Source organism: Numida meleagris, chromosome 14 (genome assembly GCF_002078875.1).
Source record: "Numida meleagris isolate 19003 breed g44 Domestic line chromosome 14, NumMel1.0, whole genome shotgun sequence".
Classification (NCBI taxonomy): Eukaryota; Metazoa; Chordata; class Aves; order Galliformes; family Numididae; genus Numida; species Numida meleagris.
In genome coordinates, this window is record NC_034422.1 from 11,203,685 (window position 1) to 11,219,820 (window position 16,136).

The window sequence follows — 16,136 nt, forward strand, 5'->3', positions numbered from 1 at the left end:
CCCGTGACACCCCCGTGTTCCCCCCCCAGTACCAGCGGGGCTCGGCCACCAACTACATCACCCGCAACAAGGCCCGCAAGAAGCTGCAGCTCAGCCTGCCCGACTTCAGGTGCGTCACCCGCCAGTCCCAGTACGGGGCCGTGGGGACACGGGGCTGCCCGCGGCGCTGTGCCCATCCATTGCCTCCCGTGGGGTGGCCGCGGTGGTGGCAGGGCAGCAGGCTGACCCCTGGGCAGCAGGCTGACCCCTGCACCCCTCCTTCTCCAGACGCCTATGCATCCTGAAGGGGATTTACCCCCATGAGCCCAAGCACAAGAAGAAGGTGAACAAAGGCTCCACCGCAGCGCGGACCTTCTATCTCCTCAAAGACATCAAATTCCTCCTCCATGAGCCCATCGTCAACAAGTTCCGGGAGTACAAGGTAATCGCCGTGCTGAGCCGCGGGCTGTGCCGGCCCCGCAGCGCGCTGAGCCCCGCTCTGCCTGCAGATCTTCGTCCGCAAGCTGCGGAAGGCGTACGGGAAGAGCGAGTGGGGCACGGCGGAGCGGCTGAAGGACAACAAGCCCACCTACAAGCTCGACCACATCGTGAAGGAGAGGTGAGCCCGCGGAGCCCTCGCTGGGTCTGCCCTTCTTCAGCAACACCGCTCCCGTCCCTGCTGTGGGCGTTGCTGGACGTGATGTAGAGTTCCTGGGTTTGTGGAGAAGCTTACGAGGCGTGAGTGATCGGGGAGTTCTTGGCCGTTGTGGATGGCTCCAGGATCTCCATGATGACATCGAGAACTTTCCCGCTGTCCCCTGAGAGTTTTCCGTGGTCACCCTGGGAGAGAGGCCCACCGTGCCAATGCAGTTGGTTAATTTGGTGGCAGAGGAAAAAGAGATGACCCACAAGAGGGGAGACCTGCTCTGGCAAATCTCTGTGTTGTCCCAGTGGTTTATGGGAACTGACTGTGCCAGCAGAGAGAAAGGAACAGCTCTGGGAGCTAGGTGCTCCCAGACATGATTTGTGCAACGATCAGCGTGTTCTGTTGTAGCTGTGGGGCTACACAATCTCTTCCTGCCCCAACACGTGCTCAAGGCTGTCACCCCAGGGCAGGAGGTGACAAGCTGGGTTTGTTGTCCCCCAGCTAGAGAGATTCCTGGCTCCCAGGGCAGTCCCGAGCCCCGTAGTGCTGCTGGGAGGTTCCTGTGAGGATCTGGGTGCCCAGCAGGGATGCCTTGTCCCCGCAAACTGCCTGGCACTCCAGGGTGGCTGCAGATGCCCACCCAAGATCCCCACCAGCTGCTGCAGCTCCACCTGGGTCCTGGCAGCTCTGGGGCCAGGTGTGATGGCACCATTTCCTCCTGCCTGGCTTCAGGTACCCGACGTTTGTGGACGCACTGCGGGACCTGGATGATGCCCTCTCCATGTGCTTCCTCTTCTCTACCTTCCCTCGGACGGGGAAGTGCCACGTGCAGACCATCCAGCTGTGCCGACGCTTGGCCGTTGAGTTCCTCAACTACGTCATCGCCTCCCGATCGCTGCGCAAGGTGGGAACTCCAAGGAGGGACGGGTCCTGCTGGCTGCCCCCAGTGCTCCCTTGCGTCCCTGCTGTCCAGGCAAGGTTGGTGAGAACCGGGGAGCACCTGTAGCCTTCATCACACTTTTCCCACCAGGTCTTCCTCTCCATCAAGGGCATCTACTACCAGGCAGAGGTGCTGGGGCAGCCCATCACCTGGATCACCCCTTACGCCTTTGCCCACGATGTGAGTACCTGGGTGCAGCAGGACCTGTGCTGTTGCTGCTGTTCCCTTCCCTAGGGCTGGGTCAGGGTTTTGGGGACATCTGCTTGCTCTTGTGCCAAAGAGACAAAACAAGTGGAGGCCAGGAGGTCCTTGGCAGCTGTGTGCGGCACAGCTCCTTCTGTCAGACCTTGGTGCCTGGCTGTACCAGTCTTCCCAGCCCTTTCTTTCCTCTTTTTGTCAATTATTAAAATATGCTTTTCCCACGAATTAAAGATTAACTGGTAGTTAGTTCAGCTGGAGGTGCTGAGGTAAGTTGATTCCTGTACCATCATTGCAGGGTGGCAGGGCAACGCGCTCCTTGTGCAGCCGTCCCAGCAGGACTCTGGTAGAGTTGTGGGTGCTGCTGGGCAAGAACCACTGGCACGCAGGAGCTCGTAGTTGCTGCAGCACTCTACTTTTGTCCCGTGTTTTTTGGGACTTGGTTAGGTGGGGGCGTTCCCAGTTTGTGGTCTTTGGTACACTGCCCATGGCAGTGTCACCTCCCCAGCATCCCCTCAGTGAGCCCATGATCTTCCTCGATCCCTTGCATCCTGGCTGTCATGGGGCTGGCTGTATTCCTGCTGTGTTTCAGCTCCTGGCCCTGCTCTTGCTTTGTCATGACCTAAATGCATCACCTGGAGGAGCAACTTAATGCCCCAAGCTGGCGCTGGGTGGACTGCACCTTGTCCCTTGTGAGGGGGTCTGCTCATTCATCCTTGTGTCCTCCCCCCTCCCCATGTGCCCGCAGCACCCAACAGACGTGGATTATCGTGTGATGGCTACCTTCACTGAGTTCTACACCACCCTGCTGGGCTTCGTCAACTTTCGCCTCTACCACTCGCTCAACCTGCATTACCCACCCAAGGTAAGGCCACCGCATGCCCCGGGGACACGCTGGGCTGGTATCCGCTGCAGGGAGCATTGCCCCTAGGGGCTTGCAGGGGTGGTAGAAGCACTGAAGGGGAGGATGTTTGGGCAGACCACGTTTGGGAGCTGTCTCCCCACCTTTCTGTTTCTCTCCAGATCGATGGCCAGGCTGAGGTTGAGCTAAAGCCTGTGGAAGGCAAAGAGTACGCCATGGATTCAGAGAGCTACCTGGAGGTGAGGGGCACTGCTGCCACCAGGGTCAACATGAGGAGTGTGCACATGAGGACCCTCTGTGACCTCGGTGCCCTGGCTGGGGTGCAGCACTGGTGCAGGGGCTGAGGAGCAGAGCCTGACTCGTGGAGATTGCAACTTCTCATCCCTTTGCTCTGGCCAAGGGAGGAGTTGTGCTTGGTCTCGGAGCTTCCTCTGTGAGCCTGTCCCTTCTCCCATTTCCAAAGCCGTGGCTGAGCTTTCCATCTTGGTCTCCTCTGATTGCAGAAACTGTCAGCTCTGAGTGCCAGCCTGGCACGCGTGGTGGCACCAACCCAAGAGGATGATGTGGAGATGGATGAGTTCCCTGTGGAGGGGGTAAGAGCCTGGTGGCCAGGGCTGAGCCACCCCATGTGCTGTCTTGTCCTCAGCATGTCTTATGGCTGAGAGAAGGCTGCCAGCGCCCAGTGTGGGACTGGGAGGACTGGCAGGAGGATGGGGACAGTGTCCAAGAGCCTTCTGCAGAGAGGGGCTTGGTGTGCTGCATGTGTGGAAGAGACTGACTGCTTTGCCTTGAGCAGGAGACTGCCGAGCAGATGGATGCGAGGAGGAAGGAGCAAGAGGCCCTGGAGAAGCACAAAAAGCTGTTTGAAGGGCTGCGCTTCTTCCTGAACAGGGAGGTACCTCGAGAGCCCCTGGCCTTCATCATCCGGTACGTGGTGGGAAGTGTTCCTGCAGCTCTGCCACCCTGTGCTGTCCTTCCCTGTTCTCTCTGGTGGCACTGCTGAGGCCACTGTGACCCTGGCAGAGTCTGATGTGTGACCGAGTGCTTGGTGTGTTTGACTGGCAGGTGCTTTGGGGGTCAAGTGTCCTGGGACAAGTCCCTGTGCATCGGTGCCACCTATGATGTGAGTGACCCATCCATCACCCATCAGATTGTTGACCGGCCCCGGGTGGAGCAGCAGGTTGTGGGCAGGTGAGCCAGGTGTCCTGTCCATGGAATGGCCACCTGGGCTAGTGGCTGTTCCCAAGCTGCCCCTTGCTCTATGTGCTCCCAGCCTGCTCTGCTGAAGTCTTGTAGTCCCTTGGACGCCAGAGCACAGGGCAGGAAGGCAGTGTCTGACCCTCAGCCCTGTCTCCCTCTGCCCCCAGGTATTACCTGCAGCCTCAGTGGGTTTTTGACTCAGTCAATGCCAAGCTGTGCCTCCCCGTAGCTGATTATTTCCCTGGTGTGCTGCTGCCCCCGCACCTCTCACCCTTCGTGACAGAGCAGGAAGGAGACTACATCCCTCCAGAGAAGCTGAAGCTCCTGGCCATGCAGCGGGGCGAGGACCCAGGTGATGCGAGGCTCCCGGAGCTGGAGAGGATCCAGGCAGTGCTGCTGCTTCAGCAGGGCTCTGCCTGCTGCGGGGCCACCGTGCTCCATGGTCAGTAACAGCAGTCTCTTAGGTGAAGAGAGTGAAGAGGAGGAGGAAGAGGAAGAAGAGGATGACAATGATAAAGACGAGGAAGAGGAGGAGGAAGATGAGTCTGAAAAGGAAGAGGAGATTAAATTGAAGAAGATGGAAGAGCAGAAGACTCAGAGCAACAAGGTGCGCTGCATGGCAGTGGGATGGGAGTCCTAGGAGGGAGGGGACAGCCCTTGTGAGCTCTGTCCCTGCTGGGACTCTGCTTGCTGCAGTGTGTCCTGGCTGAGTCCCTGTTCTGGGACCACTCCTGCAGCAGTCGCTGTGTCCTGGGGCCCTCAGCCCACACTCATGAGCTGCAGCTCTTGTTTGTGCTCAGGACCTGTCTGCTGCTGTCCTTCTGCCACTTGGTCTGGGGGGTGTCCAGAGTGGATGCTGTGTCTCTTGTATTTCCACTGACCAGTGTGGAAGTGCCCCTGGGGAAGGGCGGGCTCCCTGCACGCGGGGTCCTGAGCTCTCAGCTCTCTGCAGGCGCTTCCCGTGAAGGTGACCGCAGGCAAGGTGCGGCTGGAGGACAAGCAGCGCCTGGAGCAGGAGCAGCAAAGCGAGGAGAAGCGCCTGGCCATCATGATGATGAAGAAAAGGGAGAAATACCTCTACAAGAAGATCATGTTTGGAAAGAAACGCAAAATCCGAGAGGTAAGAGTGTAGGGATGCCCCAAGCCACAGATCCCTGCGCTAGGCCTTCCCCAAATCAGTTTACAGCTAGAGATTGTATATCCTGGTCTGTCCTCATCTTGTAAGGAGGGAGTGACCTCTGAGGCCTGTGCCTCCCCAGCTTTGGTTGCAGGAGGAGCTTTACCTGTGGCCATGCAGCCCCTGGCTCCCCCCCTGCTGTGGGGCTGGGCAGAGCTGAAGCCGCCACTCCAGGGTGAGCTGCGCCATCACAAACTGGTCCCATGTTGATCAGTCCTGCCAATGCTGCAGATGTCTGGGGTTTTCCAGTTTCCTCCCTGCACCTGGTGAGGCAGTGAGAATGTTGACCTCAGGTGTACAAGGCTGAGACTGTACAGGCCTCTTCCCCAGCATTAACAGGCTGCAGGCGTTCAACCTCTCTGAGCAGAGCTCCCTGTGCCTGCCTGGGGCTTTAGCATGTGACCAGCACGTGGAACTCTGAGGGCACCACTGCTTGTCTCCGACCCCCGGTGTCAAACAGCTTGGTGGGTCTGAGGCTGGAGCAGCTCTTGGTGTGTGGGGACTGACCTGACACTGCATCTCGGGTTGTGTTTCTGCTCAGGCAAACAAACTGGCTGCAAAGAGGAAAGCCCACGACACTGCCATGAAAGAGGAGAAGAAGAAAACCAAGAAGGCACGACGAGCGTAATAATAAGACTTTGGGGACCCTGAGTTGGGGCTAACCCTGCCTGCCTGGAATGGCTGCGTGCTGCAGAGACCATCATGTGCGGGTGAAAAACCCTCAGCTTTCCTCTTGGGACAGAAATACTACGTTAAAATATTGCCCATCAGTAAATACACCTTCTGCTGTGCCTTATCCAGGACTCCCTCCACGCAGGAAGTGGAGGAGCGATCGTCAGTGCCATTACCTGTCCTGGGGCTCAGTGACATGGGCATGTCCTCTTTGTGCTCTTTCAGCATCCTCGGGGCAAGGCATGGTACCTGAAGAACTGGAGGCCTCGGGGAGCTCTGGGCTCTTGCAGCTCCCTCCCTCTGGCCTTGTTCACTTTGCATGTCTGCAGCCCTGGGATGTGCAAACTGACCCTGTCCCACCTGCCTGGGCATTGCTGGCCTTGCTGGAACATAGTGGTGTGTTCAGAGGGGTGGGGGGCTCAGCACGAGGAGCAGGGTTTGTCCTCAGCGTTGGAGGGGAACCCACCCACCACCCAGAAAGGGGCTGCTCTCCACCACCTGCGTCGTAGGCTGCATTTGGCCTCTACTTCTATTGTATTGCATTTTTATTTTTATTTTTAATAAAAATGTGATGCTTCCCCCGTGCCAGGCATTGTCTGTACCATGTGGCTGCTGGGGGGTGGCAGGGCTGTGCTGTGGTCAGTGCATGGCCAGACCCTGGGCCTGGCCAGGAGCTGTGGATCGGTCCCTGAGTGCCACCCAGGGCTCGGGGTGGCTCCTCAGCCCCTCCGGGTGCCACAGCCCCCAAGCTGCAGGGCACTGTGCTCTGCCCTCCCCCCTTCTCACCCTGCACCATGCCCTGTTCCACCTCTGCGCAGGGTCTACTCCATCCCTGCTGCCTGCTGACACCCCCAAGGGCTGAGCTCCCCAGGGTTTTGGTGCTGGGTCCGGCCTGGGGGAGGCACGGTCCCAGGGCACCCAGCTGGAAGCAGCTCTGCAGAAACAGAGCTGGGGTTCAGGCAGACTCCAAGTGCCGGCTGCATGCCCTTGTGCCAACAGAGAGCCCAGGCTTGGGGCTGGAGCCGGCCTTCAGGATTTATTGCCCTGTATGGAGGAGAAAACCCTGCCAGAGAGCCAGGGGCTGCTTCTGACATCCGTGGGGAGCAGCCTGGAGGTCGCAGAGGGCAGGCCGGCAGTGTGGGCTGTGGGGAGAGCCTGTGAGATGTGGTCCTGAGCCTCAGAGGGTGGTGGGAGGTTTTATCGGATCTGGTTAGGACCCAGCCACCACCACTGTGGTGTCCATTCTCTTTCTTTTCCTGCTCCTTTGCCTTCTTTCCACTCCTCTTCTCCTTTCTCTTCCCTCTTCTCCTGTTTTTCTCCCGCTTTTCTCCTCCTTTCCTCCTTCATTCCCCTCCTCTCCCCTTCTCCTTCTTCCCTCCCCCTCCTCTCCTCTTCCCCATCTCCCCACACCTGACAACACCCGGGGACACGCAGCTCCTGTCCCCTGTTCCTCTCCAGCGTCTTCCCCCAGCACGGGCTGCCCTGCAGCCCCCGGTGCCAGCAAAGCCCAGCGGAGCTGAGCCCGCCTGCTGTTGTCTGTCTGCAGAGGTCTGTCCACGGAGCCTGGGCAGCAGCTGCAGGTGCTGGGGATGGGGCCTGCCCCTGGGCCATCGGGGTGCACCGCCACGGTTCCTGCTTCCTCCCAGGCCACCCCCGACGCCCATAAGGCGGCTGTGTGGGCAGACGTCGCTTTTATTCCGTGCTGGTTTGAGGCTGGCGAACGTGCGAAAGATTTATATTTCACAGATACATCTGTTTTATTGGGTGTTGCCAGGTGGGATCTGAACGCCCTCCGCCATCGCTGCCTGAGCCCCACGCGGCCCCAAGGCCTCACACGGAGCCATGTGAGGGCCCCGAGCCCGTGTGTGCCACTGGGCCGGGGGGACAGCCCCGTGGTGCTGGGGGGGGTGTGTGGTCGGTCATCGGGGCCTGGGGAGGGGAGGAGGGGGCGAGGGGGGAGAGGAGCTTGTGTTCCTGCATGGTGTCTGCGTTCCGAGCTTTCTGACTCATGATGGAGATCGGAACGGGCACCTGTGAGGGCTTTGTAGGGTTTGGGGCAGTGCAGTCTCGCTGGGGAGTGGAGGCTGTGTTTTCTCAGGGTTTTTTTTGTAGAGAAGTGGTGTCTGCAGGCAGCATTTAGCCAGGCCGACACCTGGCACTTTTGTAGCACGCCTTGTTACAGGGCGTGGTGACAGCTGTGCCCTCGTATCGGGCTGCTGTGGGGACATAAATGACAACTGGCTGTGTCCCCCAGCGAGCCTCCATTTCCCCCTTCTTCGCCATCACCAACAATAGTGCTCCCTGTTTGTAGGTGTGTTTCACCATATCGGGACATCGCGTTCAGATCGAACCCTCTCTTGTTCCCTATTCCAACAGGTGCTTTCCCAGAAGGTCGTCGTGGATGGGAAGCAGCGACAGGAGCGCTCGGTGGTGGTGGCAGTGCCCTCCTGGAGCTGCAGTCTGTGGCAAGGTGAGTGTGCGCACACGGGGCCTCTTCCCACCCAGCCACTACTGGCACGGGGTTGGGTTTGGGGTAGATTCCGTGAAATTCCTAAAGGAGAAACCTCACCCACTCGCATCCTGGCGGTGGTTCTCTGGAGGCTTCTGCCGCAGCTTTGTGCTTTGTCTTTGTTTTGGCTCTTTGGATCGGGGTCAGCTTGTGCCCTCCTGGGCTGTGAGAGCTGATGTCATGCACACGGTTCGCTTCAGTCGTGTCCCAAGGCCGCGAGCATCCCTTTGCAGGTGGGAGCGAGCAGCGCTGCTGGGGCCGGGCTGGCACATCCCAGCCACAGCTGCTAGGTGCCACGGTGCTCTTCTGGTTGGAAATCCTCCAGAAAGGAAAACCCAGCAGGACGAAGGGAGAGCAGAGAGCTTCAGAGGGGCAGTGGGACCTGGGAAGAGCCAGGGCTCCTTATCCTGGCTGAGTTCTGGCTCGGAGAGCTGTGAGATGGCGCTGGGACCTATCCATGGTGGGAAGCATCGGGGACAGGGATGGAAAGGCAGCTCAGGCAGAAACAGGTGCATGACTTAATCCAGTGTCATGCGTGCTTCACGCAGACTGTCCGCTGTGACAGATGTGCCTCGGGGACAGGTGAAGAGATGGGCGATAAATCACTGGCACGAACCCAGTAGGGGCTTGGCACAGTGGGGAATGCATCAGCCTGGAACTTGGTGGTGCCACTGACCTGGCACAGACCCTGCTTTCCCCATGGGAAGTTTTGCTGCGTGGGACAGCCAGGTGGAAGTCAAAGGAACTATTCTGGGCTGCTCACTGCCCTGAACCAGCTCACTGATGGGGGAAACCTGGTCCTGTCCCCATCCAGGATGGAGGGAAGCTTCCTCTGCCTCCCCAACACATGCTCTTCTCCTGTGCCCCAGAGAAGGCGGTGCCATCTCATGGGGTTGTAGGGGACACTTTGTCTTCAACCACTGTGAAGGCTGTTCCATCTCAGTCCACCTGTGGAAGCACTCATTTCTCTCCTCTGGCTTCGGAGAGCCCAGAATGGTTGGCACAAGCTCAAGCTTTCATTTTGAAGATTCTGAGGTTGCATACATGGATTCCCTCGTTCTGTGACATTGCAGCTAGGGACACCATGAGCTGCCCCACTGGGCTCAGCTGTGTCCCAGGAGAGCAGGGACCTGCCAGCCCCACGTCCAGTGCCTCCATCACAGCTGGGAGCAGGGGACAGCTCTTGGTCCATCTTCTTGCTGCGATGGAGAACATTCTTGCTTTTCTTGTTGCTGGGCACAATGCAATGGCTGTGATGGGACATCAGTTTGCATTGTCTGCCCTCCATTGGTGTGAGGGACGCAAAGCCCCGGCTGGTGGGAAGGAGCCAGGGCCACATCCGGAGCACAATGGTCCCTTCTGTGGCTGCCGGTGGGGTGATGTGGGACGGAAATGCTGCTCACCAGCTTCCTCCCAGCTCCACTGGCATTGTCATGGAATACAGGAGCCGCGGGGTGCGTGACCTCTGGCCTGTCGGGCGCTGATGGCACAGGGAGGCTGGTTCCCACCAAACAAAACCTTCACACCCCAGCAAGCAGGAGAGGCCCTGGCTACCCCTGGGGTACCCGGGGTGCTCTCCTGGGTGCCCACCTGAGCACCTACCTCCCCTGTCCCATGGGCAAGCCATGATGGTGATGTACCAGAGAGCGGGAACATGGGTATTGCCATCGTGGGGCCATAAAAGCCATTGAGAGATGCCAGGCAACAAGGAGAAGGGGAGGGCAGGCAGCTCCAGTGGAGAGAAGACCCAGCCTGGAGCTGCTCCCCATGGTGAAGAGCTCATCCCATGGAGCTGCATGGGGAAGAGGTGCCCCTGAGAAGGAGCAGCCACCATCCCTACGTGCTGGGGGCCAAAAAACAGCAAGAGTCACCGAGCACGCACCACCTGGCACTCTCTGGCTGTGTTCATCCTCCCCTTGATGCTTACAGGGCAAGGTACTCCAGCACCCCCAGCCAGTCCCACCAACCCCAGGACCGCTGGGCACCCCCCCAGCCCAGCCCTGCAGCCGGGGGTGCCGGGTTGGCAGCGCCAGGCCGGGCCTGGGCAGGGCCAGCTCTGGCTGCAGAGAGCTGGGGCACTCGGCCACAATGTCCCCGTTGATGGCGGTGGCGCAGATGGAGACAAACGGCCCCGTTGTTGTGCGCGCGGGGTGGCAGCGGGGTGAAAGAGCCCTCTGTGCTCCGGCGGTGGGTGGAGAGACGGAGGAGAGACGGCGCTCGGGGTGGCAGCGGGAGCCTCGCTCCACGCCTCGAGCCGGCAGCGCTGGGGAAGGAGATCCTTCTTATTTGGCTTCCCCTTCCCCACCGAGCCGGGTGCGCTGGAGCTGCCATTTAGGGGATGGCGTAGGGAAGGGGCAGCGGCTGCAGGCTGCCTGGGGAGAGCCTGTTCCATGTCGGAGCAGCACTGCGCCCCTCGCTCCGTGCCCCGGCCAGCCCAGGAGAGGAGAAGGAGGGTCTGCAGGGAGCAGCTGGAGCAAAGGAAGAGGTGATGGGGCTGAGGGCGTGGGGCCCGGTGCAGGGGGATCGCGGGGGGTGAGGGGCGAGTGGGTGCCAGCACCCGTAGCACGAGATGCCAGGGGATGGGGGATGGGAGGAGCGTGCCCATGGTGGGCATTGGCGTAGGGTGAGGAGGGTCTGAGCCAGAGCTGCCAGGGGCTGGAGGCAGCGGTGTTTTGTGTACGGTTCCCTAAAATTCAGGTTGCCAAGAGGTCGGTGCCTATAAGGGAAAATCCAGGGGAGGGCTGCTGTGGGGAGCGTCGGACCCGTGGGGATGTGAGGATGAGGCTGCAGCAGCTGGAGCGTGATGTGGGGCATGGATGTGCTGGGGGCCATGGTCGGGGTGGCTGTGTCCTCACACTGCAGCTGCCGGCTGCAGCTGGGGCTTTCCACCCAGCGGGTGAGAGCTGGCACCGGCAGCTGCCCCACTGCGACGGGAGCCCCAGGACAAAGCCTCCACTTCGGCGTTTCTCCTGCCGAGCTATTAATAATTAAGCCACTCATTTAAGGCAAAGTCAATAGAGTAACTGGGCTGGGAACTGTTTGCAAGGAACACCCCGCCAGAGGCAGCCCGGGTGGAGCTCAGCATCCCCTTGGCATCCCTGCTAGCTGGGCTGGGCACCGGCAGCCGTGGGGATGCCGTGGGCAGCTCAGCCGTGCTCTCGCCATCGTTCCTGCCGCTCAGAAAGCCCAGGGAGCATCAGCACGGCTCGGAAGAGGTCGGTGAGGGCGAGCCGTGCCCAGCGTCCGGTTACGCTTTCCATCCATTATTCATCAAGATGGAAATCTCAGCCGCGGCGTGGCTCGCTGCCCTCCGCCGGGACAGGGCAGGAGAGATGCAGGCGGAGGACGGAGCCAAGCGCTGCAGGGAGGTTTCGTGCACAGCGGGGCGAGACGACGCCGGGGGCCCGGTAGCGTTTCCGCGTGGTTTTTCTCTGCAAAATTCCCCGGGAGGTCTCTGCTGCTTGCTGCGCGTGCCAGGCTGCAGGAGCCGCAGCGGGTGTTTGCGTCGCGTTATCCGGAGGGCGGCCCAAGGGTGCGAAGGACGGATGGAGGCCGTGTGGGTGCCCCATGGAAGGCGGGTAGGGCAGATGGGCGCGTCCGTGCGTCCGTGTGTCCTGCTGCAATGCGGCACCTGGGCAGCCCCGCTGCGGTGTGCGGTGCGGCAGCGGTGCAGGTGTCGGGGGGGTATGTAGGATATGCATGCCAATGTTGTCCTTGTCTGCAGTGCTGCAGGCACGGGGTGTGCGGGTGTCTGTGTCCTTGCCTGGAGGGGAGCGTACCCGGGGGGGCACGGGGCTGTGCATGCACGTATAGCTGTGTCCTTGTGTGCGCAGGTGCGTGAGTGTGCATGGATGTGTGAGCTCCCCCGTGTGTGTGTGTGTGGCCGTGTCCTTGTGTGCAAGTAGGAATGCGTGAGTGCGGGGATGTGTGATGTCTACACGCATAACCTGTAGAGATGTGTACCCTGTGTGTGTGTTGCACGCATGAGCGTGCGCAGACGTGCGTGTCCCTGTGCATGCATGCGTGAGCATATACGGATATGTGTGCCCTATGCATGCACGTATGTGTGTATGCATGTGCTGCAGGCGGTGCTGCGGGTGAGGCCATGCAGGGAGGGTGGTGAGGGGCAGGTCCGTGCCAGCCCCAGCTCTGGCACAGCCCAGGAGCATGGACCGGGATCTCCCGCAGTGCCACTGCTCAGTGCCAAGCTGTCTCCATCCCAAATGTTTGCTGGGGTTGGAGCAGAGCAGTCACCTGCTCCTACCACCTCAGCTCTTCAGGTTTTGCTTTTGCAAAGGGAGTTGCTTTTGATTTTTGCGGCAGGGAAGAGTGCTACAGCATGGACTGAGCTGCAGCACCTTGGCCGCAAATCCCTCTCAGCCAAGGATGAGCCTGGCACTGGTTCCCCTCTCCCCAGCCCCTAAAAGCCCCCTGTGATGCTCCTCATGCTTTATTTCTCATTATTTGTCTTCCATAAGCTTTGCTCCCCATCCCTTACCACCCGTGTTGCTGACAGCTGTCCCCTCTGCCCCTCACAGGTGACCACGATGCTGCACCACCATGGGAAGCCCTGGAGATCCATGTGCAAGGGGCTCGTCCTGGGGACCCTCCTGACCAGCTTCATGCTGCTGCTCTACTCCTACGCTGTGCCCCCACTGCAAGTCAGCATGACAGAGTGAGTGCAGGAACCCCATGTCACCCAGGCTGACCCTGGTGGCTTGGCACTGGGATCTCATTGTCCCCACATGACACACTTGGCCCCATCCGTGTGATGGGAAGGCTCCTGGGGAGGCTGAGGATGCTCGCCTTGGGGCAAGGGGTCTGCCAAAAAAATGGGTACAGGTGTGTGTCATGCTCTTTGCTGCCCATCCACTGCAAACCCAGCACTCAGCAGGGCTCAAGTGATGGCTGTTTCCCCAGGCATGGGAGCAGCGTGTCTACGGAGAACGTCAACTTTATCCCATTTATAAAACAGCTCCACGTGTGGGCATTTTGTAAGCTTCTTGTTCCTGTTCTTCTACATTGCGATACCACGGCGTTAGCGAGGATCAGCTCTGCAGCTTCACAGAGTTGCCTGAAGTCTCTCAGTGCTGGGGCATCTGTTACCAGCTCCGGGCATCCCAGATAGCACAGGGATTGTTTGTTCCGCTTGCTCCTCTGACAGCCGTCACCCATCAGCGATCCCGTGCCGTTGTGTCTCTGCTCACCTCACCGCTGTCCTCTCTCTCCTCCCCACCAGGATCCCCGTCCCCTCCTGCTCCTCCTCCCAGCTGCAAGCCAAGGGGCCAGCGATAGCCAACGGCACGCGCAGCGCTTCGGGAGCCGGCTGCCGGCCCAAGCTGGACATCATGTTCATGAAGACCCACAAGACGGCCAGCAGCACCATCCTCAACATCCTCTTCCGCTTCGGGGAGAAGCACCGCCTCAAATTCGCCTTCCCCAATGGCCGCAACGACTTCTACTACCCGTCCTTCTTCGAGCGGAGCCAGGTGCAGCACTACCGGCCGGGGATGTGCTTCAACATCATCTGCAACCACATGCGCTTCCACTACGAGGAGGTGCGCAAGCTCCTGCCGGCGGACACCACCTTCGTGACGGTGCTGCGGGACCCTGCCTACCTCTTCGAGTCCTCCTTCCACTACTTCGGGCGCGTCATCCCCCTCACCTGGAAGCTGCCGGGGGAGGACAAGCTGGCCGAGTTCCTGCGGGACCCCTGGCATTACTACGACCCGAACGGGTTCAACGCGCACTACCTCCAGAACCTCCTCTTCTTTGACTTGGGCTACGACAACAACATGAACGCCGACAGCCCGCTGGTGGAGCAGCGCATCCGGGAGATAGAGCAGCGCTTCCACCTGGTCATGCTGCTGGAGTACTTCGATGAGTCCCTGGTGCTGCTGAAGGACCTGCTGTGCTGGCAGCTGGAGGACATCCTCTACTTCAAGCTCAACGCTCGCAAAGGTTCCACCGTCTCCCGGCTGACACCCGAGCTCTACGACAAGGCGACTTCTTGGAACCTCATCGACGCCAAGCTCTACCGATATTTCAATGCCACCTTCTGGCGGAAAGTGGAGGCCTACGGGAAGGAGCGGATGGCCAAGGACGTGGCCGAGCTGCAGCGGGAGAATGAGAAGATGAAGAGCATCTGCATCGACGGGGGGCACGCCGTGGACGCCAGCGCCATCCAGGAGTCTTCCATGCAGCCCTGGCAGCCGCTGGGGGAGAAGTCCATCCTGGGCTACAACTTGAAGAAGAAGATCAACAAGAAGCACCAGAAGCTGTGCCGCAAGATGCTGACACCCGAGATCCAGTACCTGACAGACCTCGGGGTCAACCTGTGGATCACCAAGCTGTGGAGCCGCGTGCGGGACTTCCTCAAGTGGTAGGAGAAGCGGGCGCCCTGCGGGAGAGCTGGCGTCTCACGTCTTCCTTCCTTCATGTGTCTTTGGGTTAGACACGAGCAGAACACCATGGTGGGTCCCCAGCCAACCCCGGGCACCCAAGAGTGGCGGAGGGGACGTGGGGACCCAGTTTGGAGGACGCAGGCTGTATGGGTTGGTTGGGGGTTTGAGGTTTTTCCCAACAGGATCCATTTCTTCCTTCCATGTGGAAATGCCGGAGGTGGTATGTGAAGGGCAGGGCCTCATCGTGCCCCTGTTGCAGCGATGGACTTCCACCACCACGTCCCTGGAGGTGCACAGCGGGTCAGACAACAGTGGGACCTGTGGAGCATGGGGCCAGGGACCTGGGGGGGGTTTGGAGCTCACACTGATTCACACCCAAAGGGCTGCTTTCACCACCCCCTATTCTTCCATCCCTCATTTTGGGCTCCCTGTCCGAGCCCATCATGCCAACCATGCTGCTTGGGCTTCCCCAGCCCACGGGTGTGTTGAGTGCCACATGTCCTCAGTGCGTCTGTGGCCGTCGGTCCCCCAGAAAGCCCCTGCAGGTTTCTAAGCATTGTTCGTGCTTGAGTTTGAAAAGCATCAAAACCACCCCCAAGCCTGTGCCAGCAGTGGTTCCCAGCGTGTCCCCGCAGCACCCTGTGGCAGCAGGTCCCCCCAGCATGCTGTTTTCCCAGTTAGAGGACCCTGTGGTGCTGATCCCTGGTGGGGACACCCTGGTAGGACCATGGGGTCTGGTGAGAACTGGTGTGGGGAGCGGGCATGGAGCAGGGTCCCCACAGTGCCAGCACCTGGCACGAGTGAGACGCAGAGACAAGGCAGGAGCAGACGGGGTGCAGCACGGGGACGGGCTGGGCAGAGCTGGTGGCAGCTGGTGGTGGGGACATCCCCAGTGGGGACCACCACATCACGGGGAGCCCTCGGGTGTCCCGGCCGGGCTGGATGACAATGGCATGGGGCAAAGCCGAGAGTGGCCCAGGCCATGGCACCGCGTGGCCGCAGGGGTGACAGCAGGTTGTCACCTGCCTGGGGTGTGGGGCAGCGGGGAGCCCAGCCCTGCCACCCTCTGTGCGTCCATGTTCTGCTCTGTTTGTGAAGGCTAGCAATAAAAAAAAAAAAAAAAAGCAATTCTACTTTTGTAAGATAATTGTATTGTATATTTGGCAGTTTTTAATACACCAATGGTCCAGCTGGTCTCCGTCAGTCTTTGTTCTTCTTCTCTGTGGGGACTGGATGTGGCTCTGGGGTGTCACCAAAGGGGGAAGCCCCAAAGAAGCCCTCTGGGACGGGCAGGGAGCAGACACTTGGAGGCTGCAAGGAGGCTCCCGTGGATCTCCATGGCCTTCTCCAGGTCCCCGGGCCTGACTTAGAACCCACTTGTCTGCAGGAGGACCTCTCGTCCCAACAACTGCTTCTGCAGTGCAAGAGCACTTAACAGCTGGGTGGGTGCCACGGGGTGGGGGGAGGATGGTGTGCTGGGGAGCAGGACTTGTGAGGTGGGACAAGGGTGGTAGGGCCAGGACCATGCATGGGACTGAGACTATATGGT

The 16,136-nt window shown here is 60.0% G+C and overlaps 2 protein-coding genes across 6 annotated transcripts in view; both read left to right on the top strand.

Moving 5' to 3' along the window:
* The window catches only part of PES1 (pescadillo ribosomal biogenesis factor 1), a 6,770-nt gene extending 511 nt beyond the window's left edge, over positions 1–6,259 (top strand). Inside the window, exons 2-15 of the mRNA XM_021412828.1 lie at positions 30–109; positions 268–421; positions 489–598; positions 1,358–1,529; positions 1,656–1,745; positions 2,512–2,628; positions 2,787–2,864; positions 3,129–3,218; positions 3,422–3,552; positions 3,691–3,816; positions 3,993–4,177; positions 4,290–4,432; positions 4,778–4,945; positions 5,544–6,259. Coding sequence (XP_021268503.1) covers positions 30–109; positions 268–421; positions 489–598; positions 1,358–1,529; positions 1,656–1,745; positions 2,512–2,628; positions 2,787–2,864; positions 3,129–3,218; positions 3,422–3,552; positions 3,691–3,816; positions 3,993–4,177; positions 4,290–4,432; positions 4,778–4,945; positions 5,544–5,630 — 1,731 coding nt within the window. The 3' untranslated portion in view covers positions 5,631–6,259. The remainder of the gene's footprint in view (positions 1–29; positions 110–267; positions 422–488; positions 599–1,357; positions 1,530–1,655; positions 1,746–2,511; positions 2,629–2,786; positions 2,865–3,128; positions 3,219–3,421; positions 3,553–3,690; positions 3,817–3,992; positions 4,178–4,289; positions 4,433–4,777; positions 4,946–5,543) is intronic.
* GAL3ST1 (galactose-3-O-sulfotransferase 1) lies at positions 7,679–15,751 on the top strand. Of its 5 annotated transcripts, none has more exons than XM_021413173.1 (3): positions 7,679–8,144; positions 12,722–12,858; positions 13,423–15,751. In XM_021413173.1, the coding sequence occupies exons 1-3, from the start codon at positions 8,076–8,078 to the stop codon at positions 14,567–14,569; spliced, it is 1,353 nt and encodes a 450-aa protein (XP_021268848.1). In that variant the 5' UTR covers positions 7,679–8,075; the 3' UTR covers positions 14,570–15,751. The 5 variants fall into 5 exon arrangements, with proteins under 5 accessions (XP_021268848.1, XP_021268850.1, XP_021268847.1 ...); XM_021413175.1 differs by lacking the exon at positions 7,679–8,144 and adding an exon at positions 10,276–10,668; XM_021413172.1 differs by lacking the exon at positions 7,679–8,144 and adding an exon at positions 11,185–11,590.

Excerpts from the sequence above, each read along its gene's own strand:
- GAL3ST1 (XM_021413172.1), top strand. The coding sequence starts at position 11,459 with ATGGAAATCTCAGCCGCGGCGTGGCTCGCTGCCCTCCGCCGGGACAGG. Across the intron at positions 11,591-12,721 it reads GAGACGACGCCGGGGGCCCG|GTGACCACGATGCTGCACCA; the intron begins GTAGCGTTTCCG and ends TGCCCCTCACAG. Across the intron at positions 12,859-13,422 it reads CTGCAAGTCAGCATGACAGA|GATCCCCGTCCCCTCCTGCT; the intron begins GTGAGTGCAGGA and ends CCTCCCCACCAG.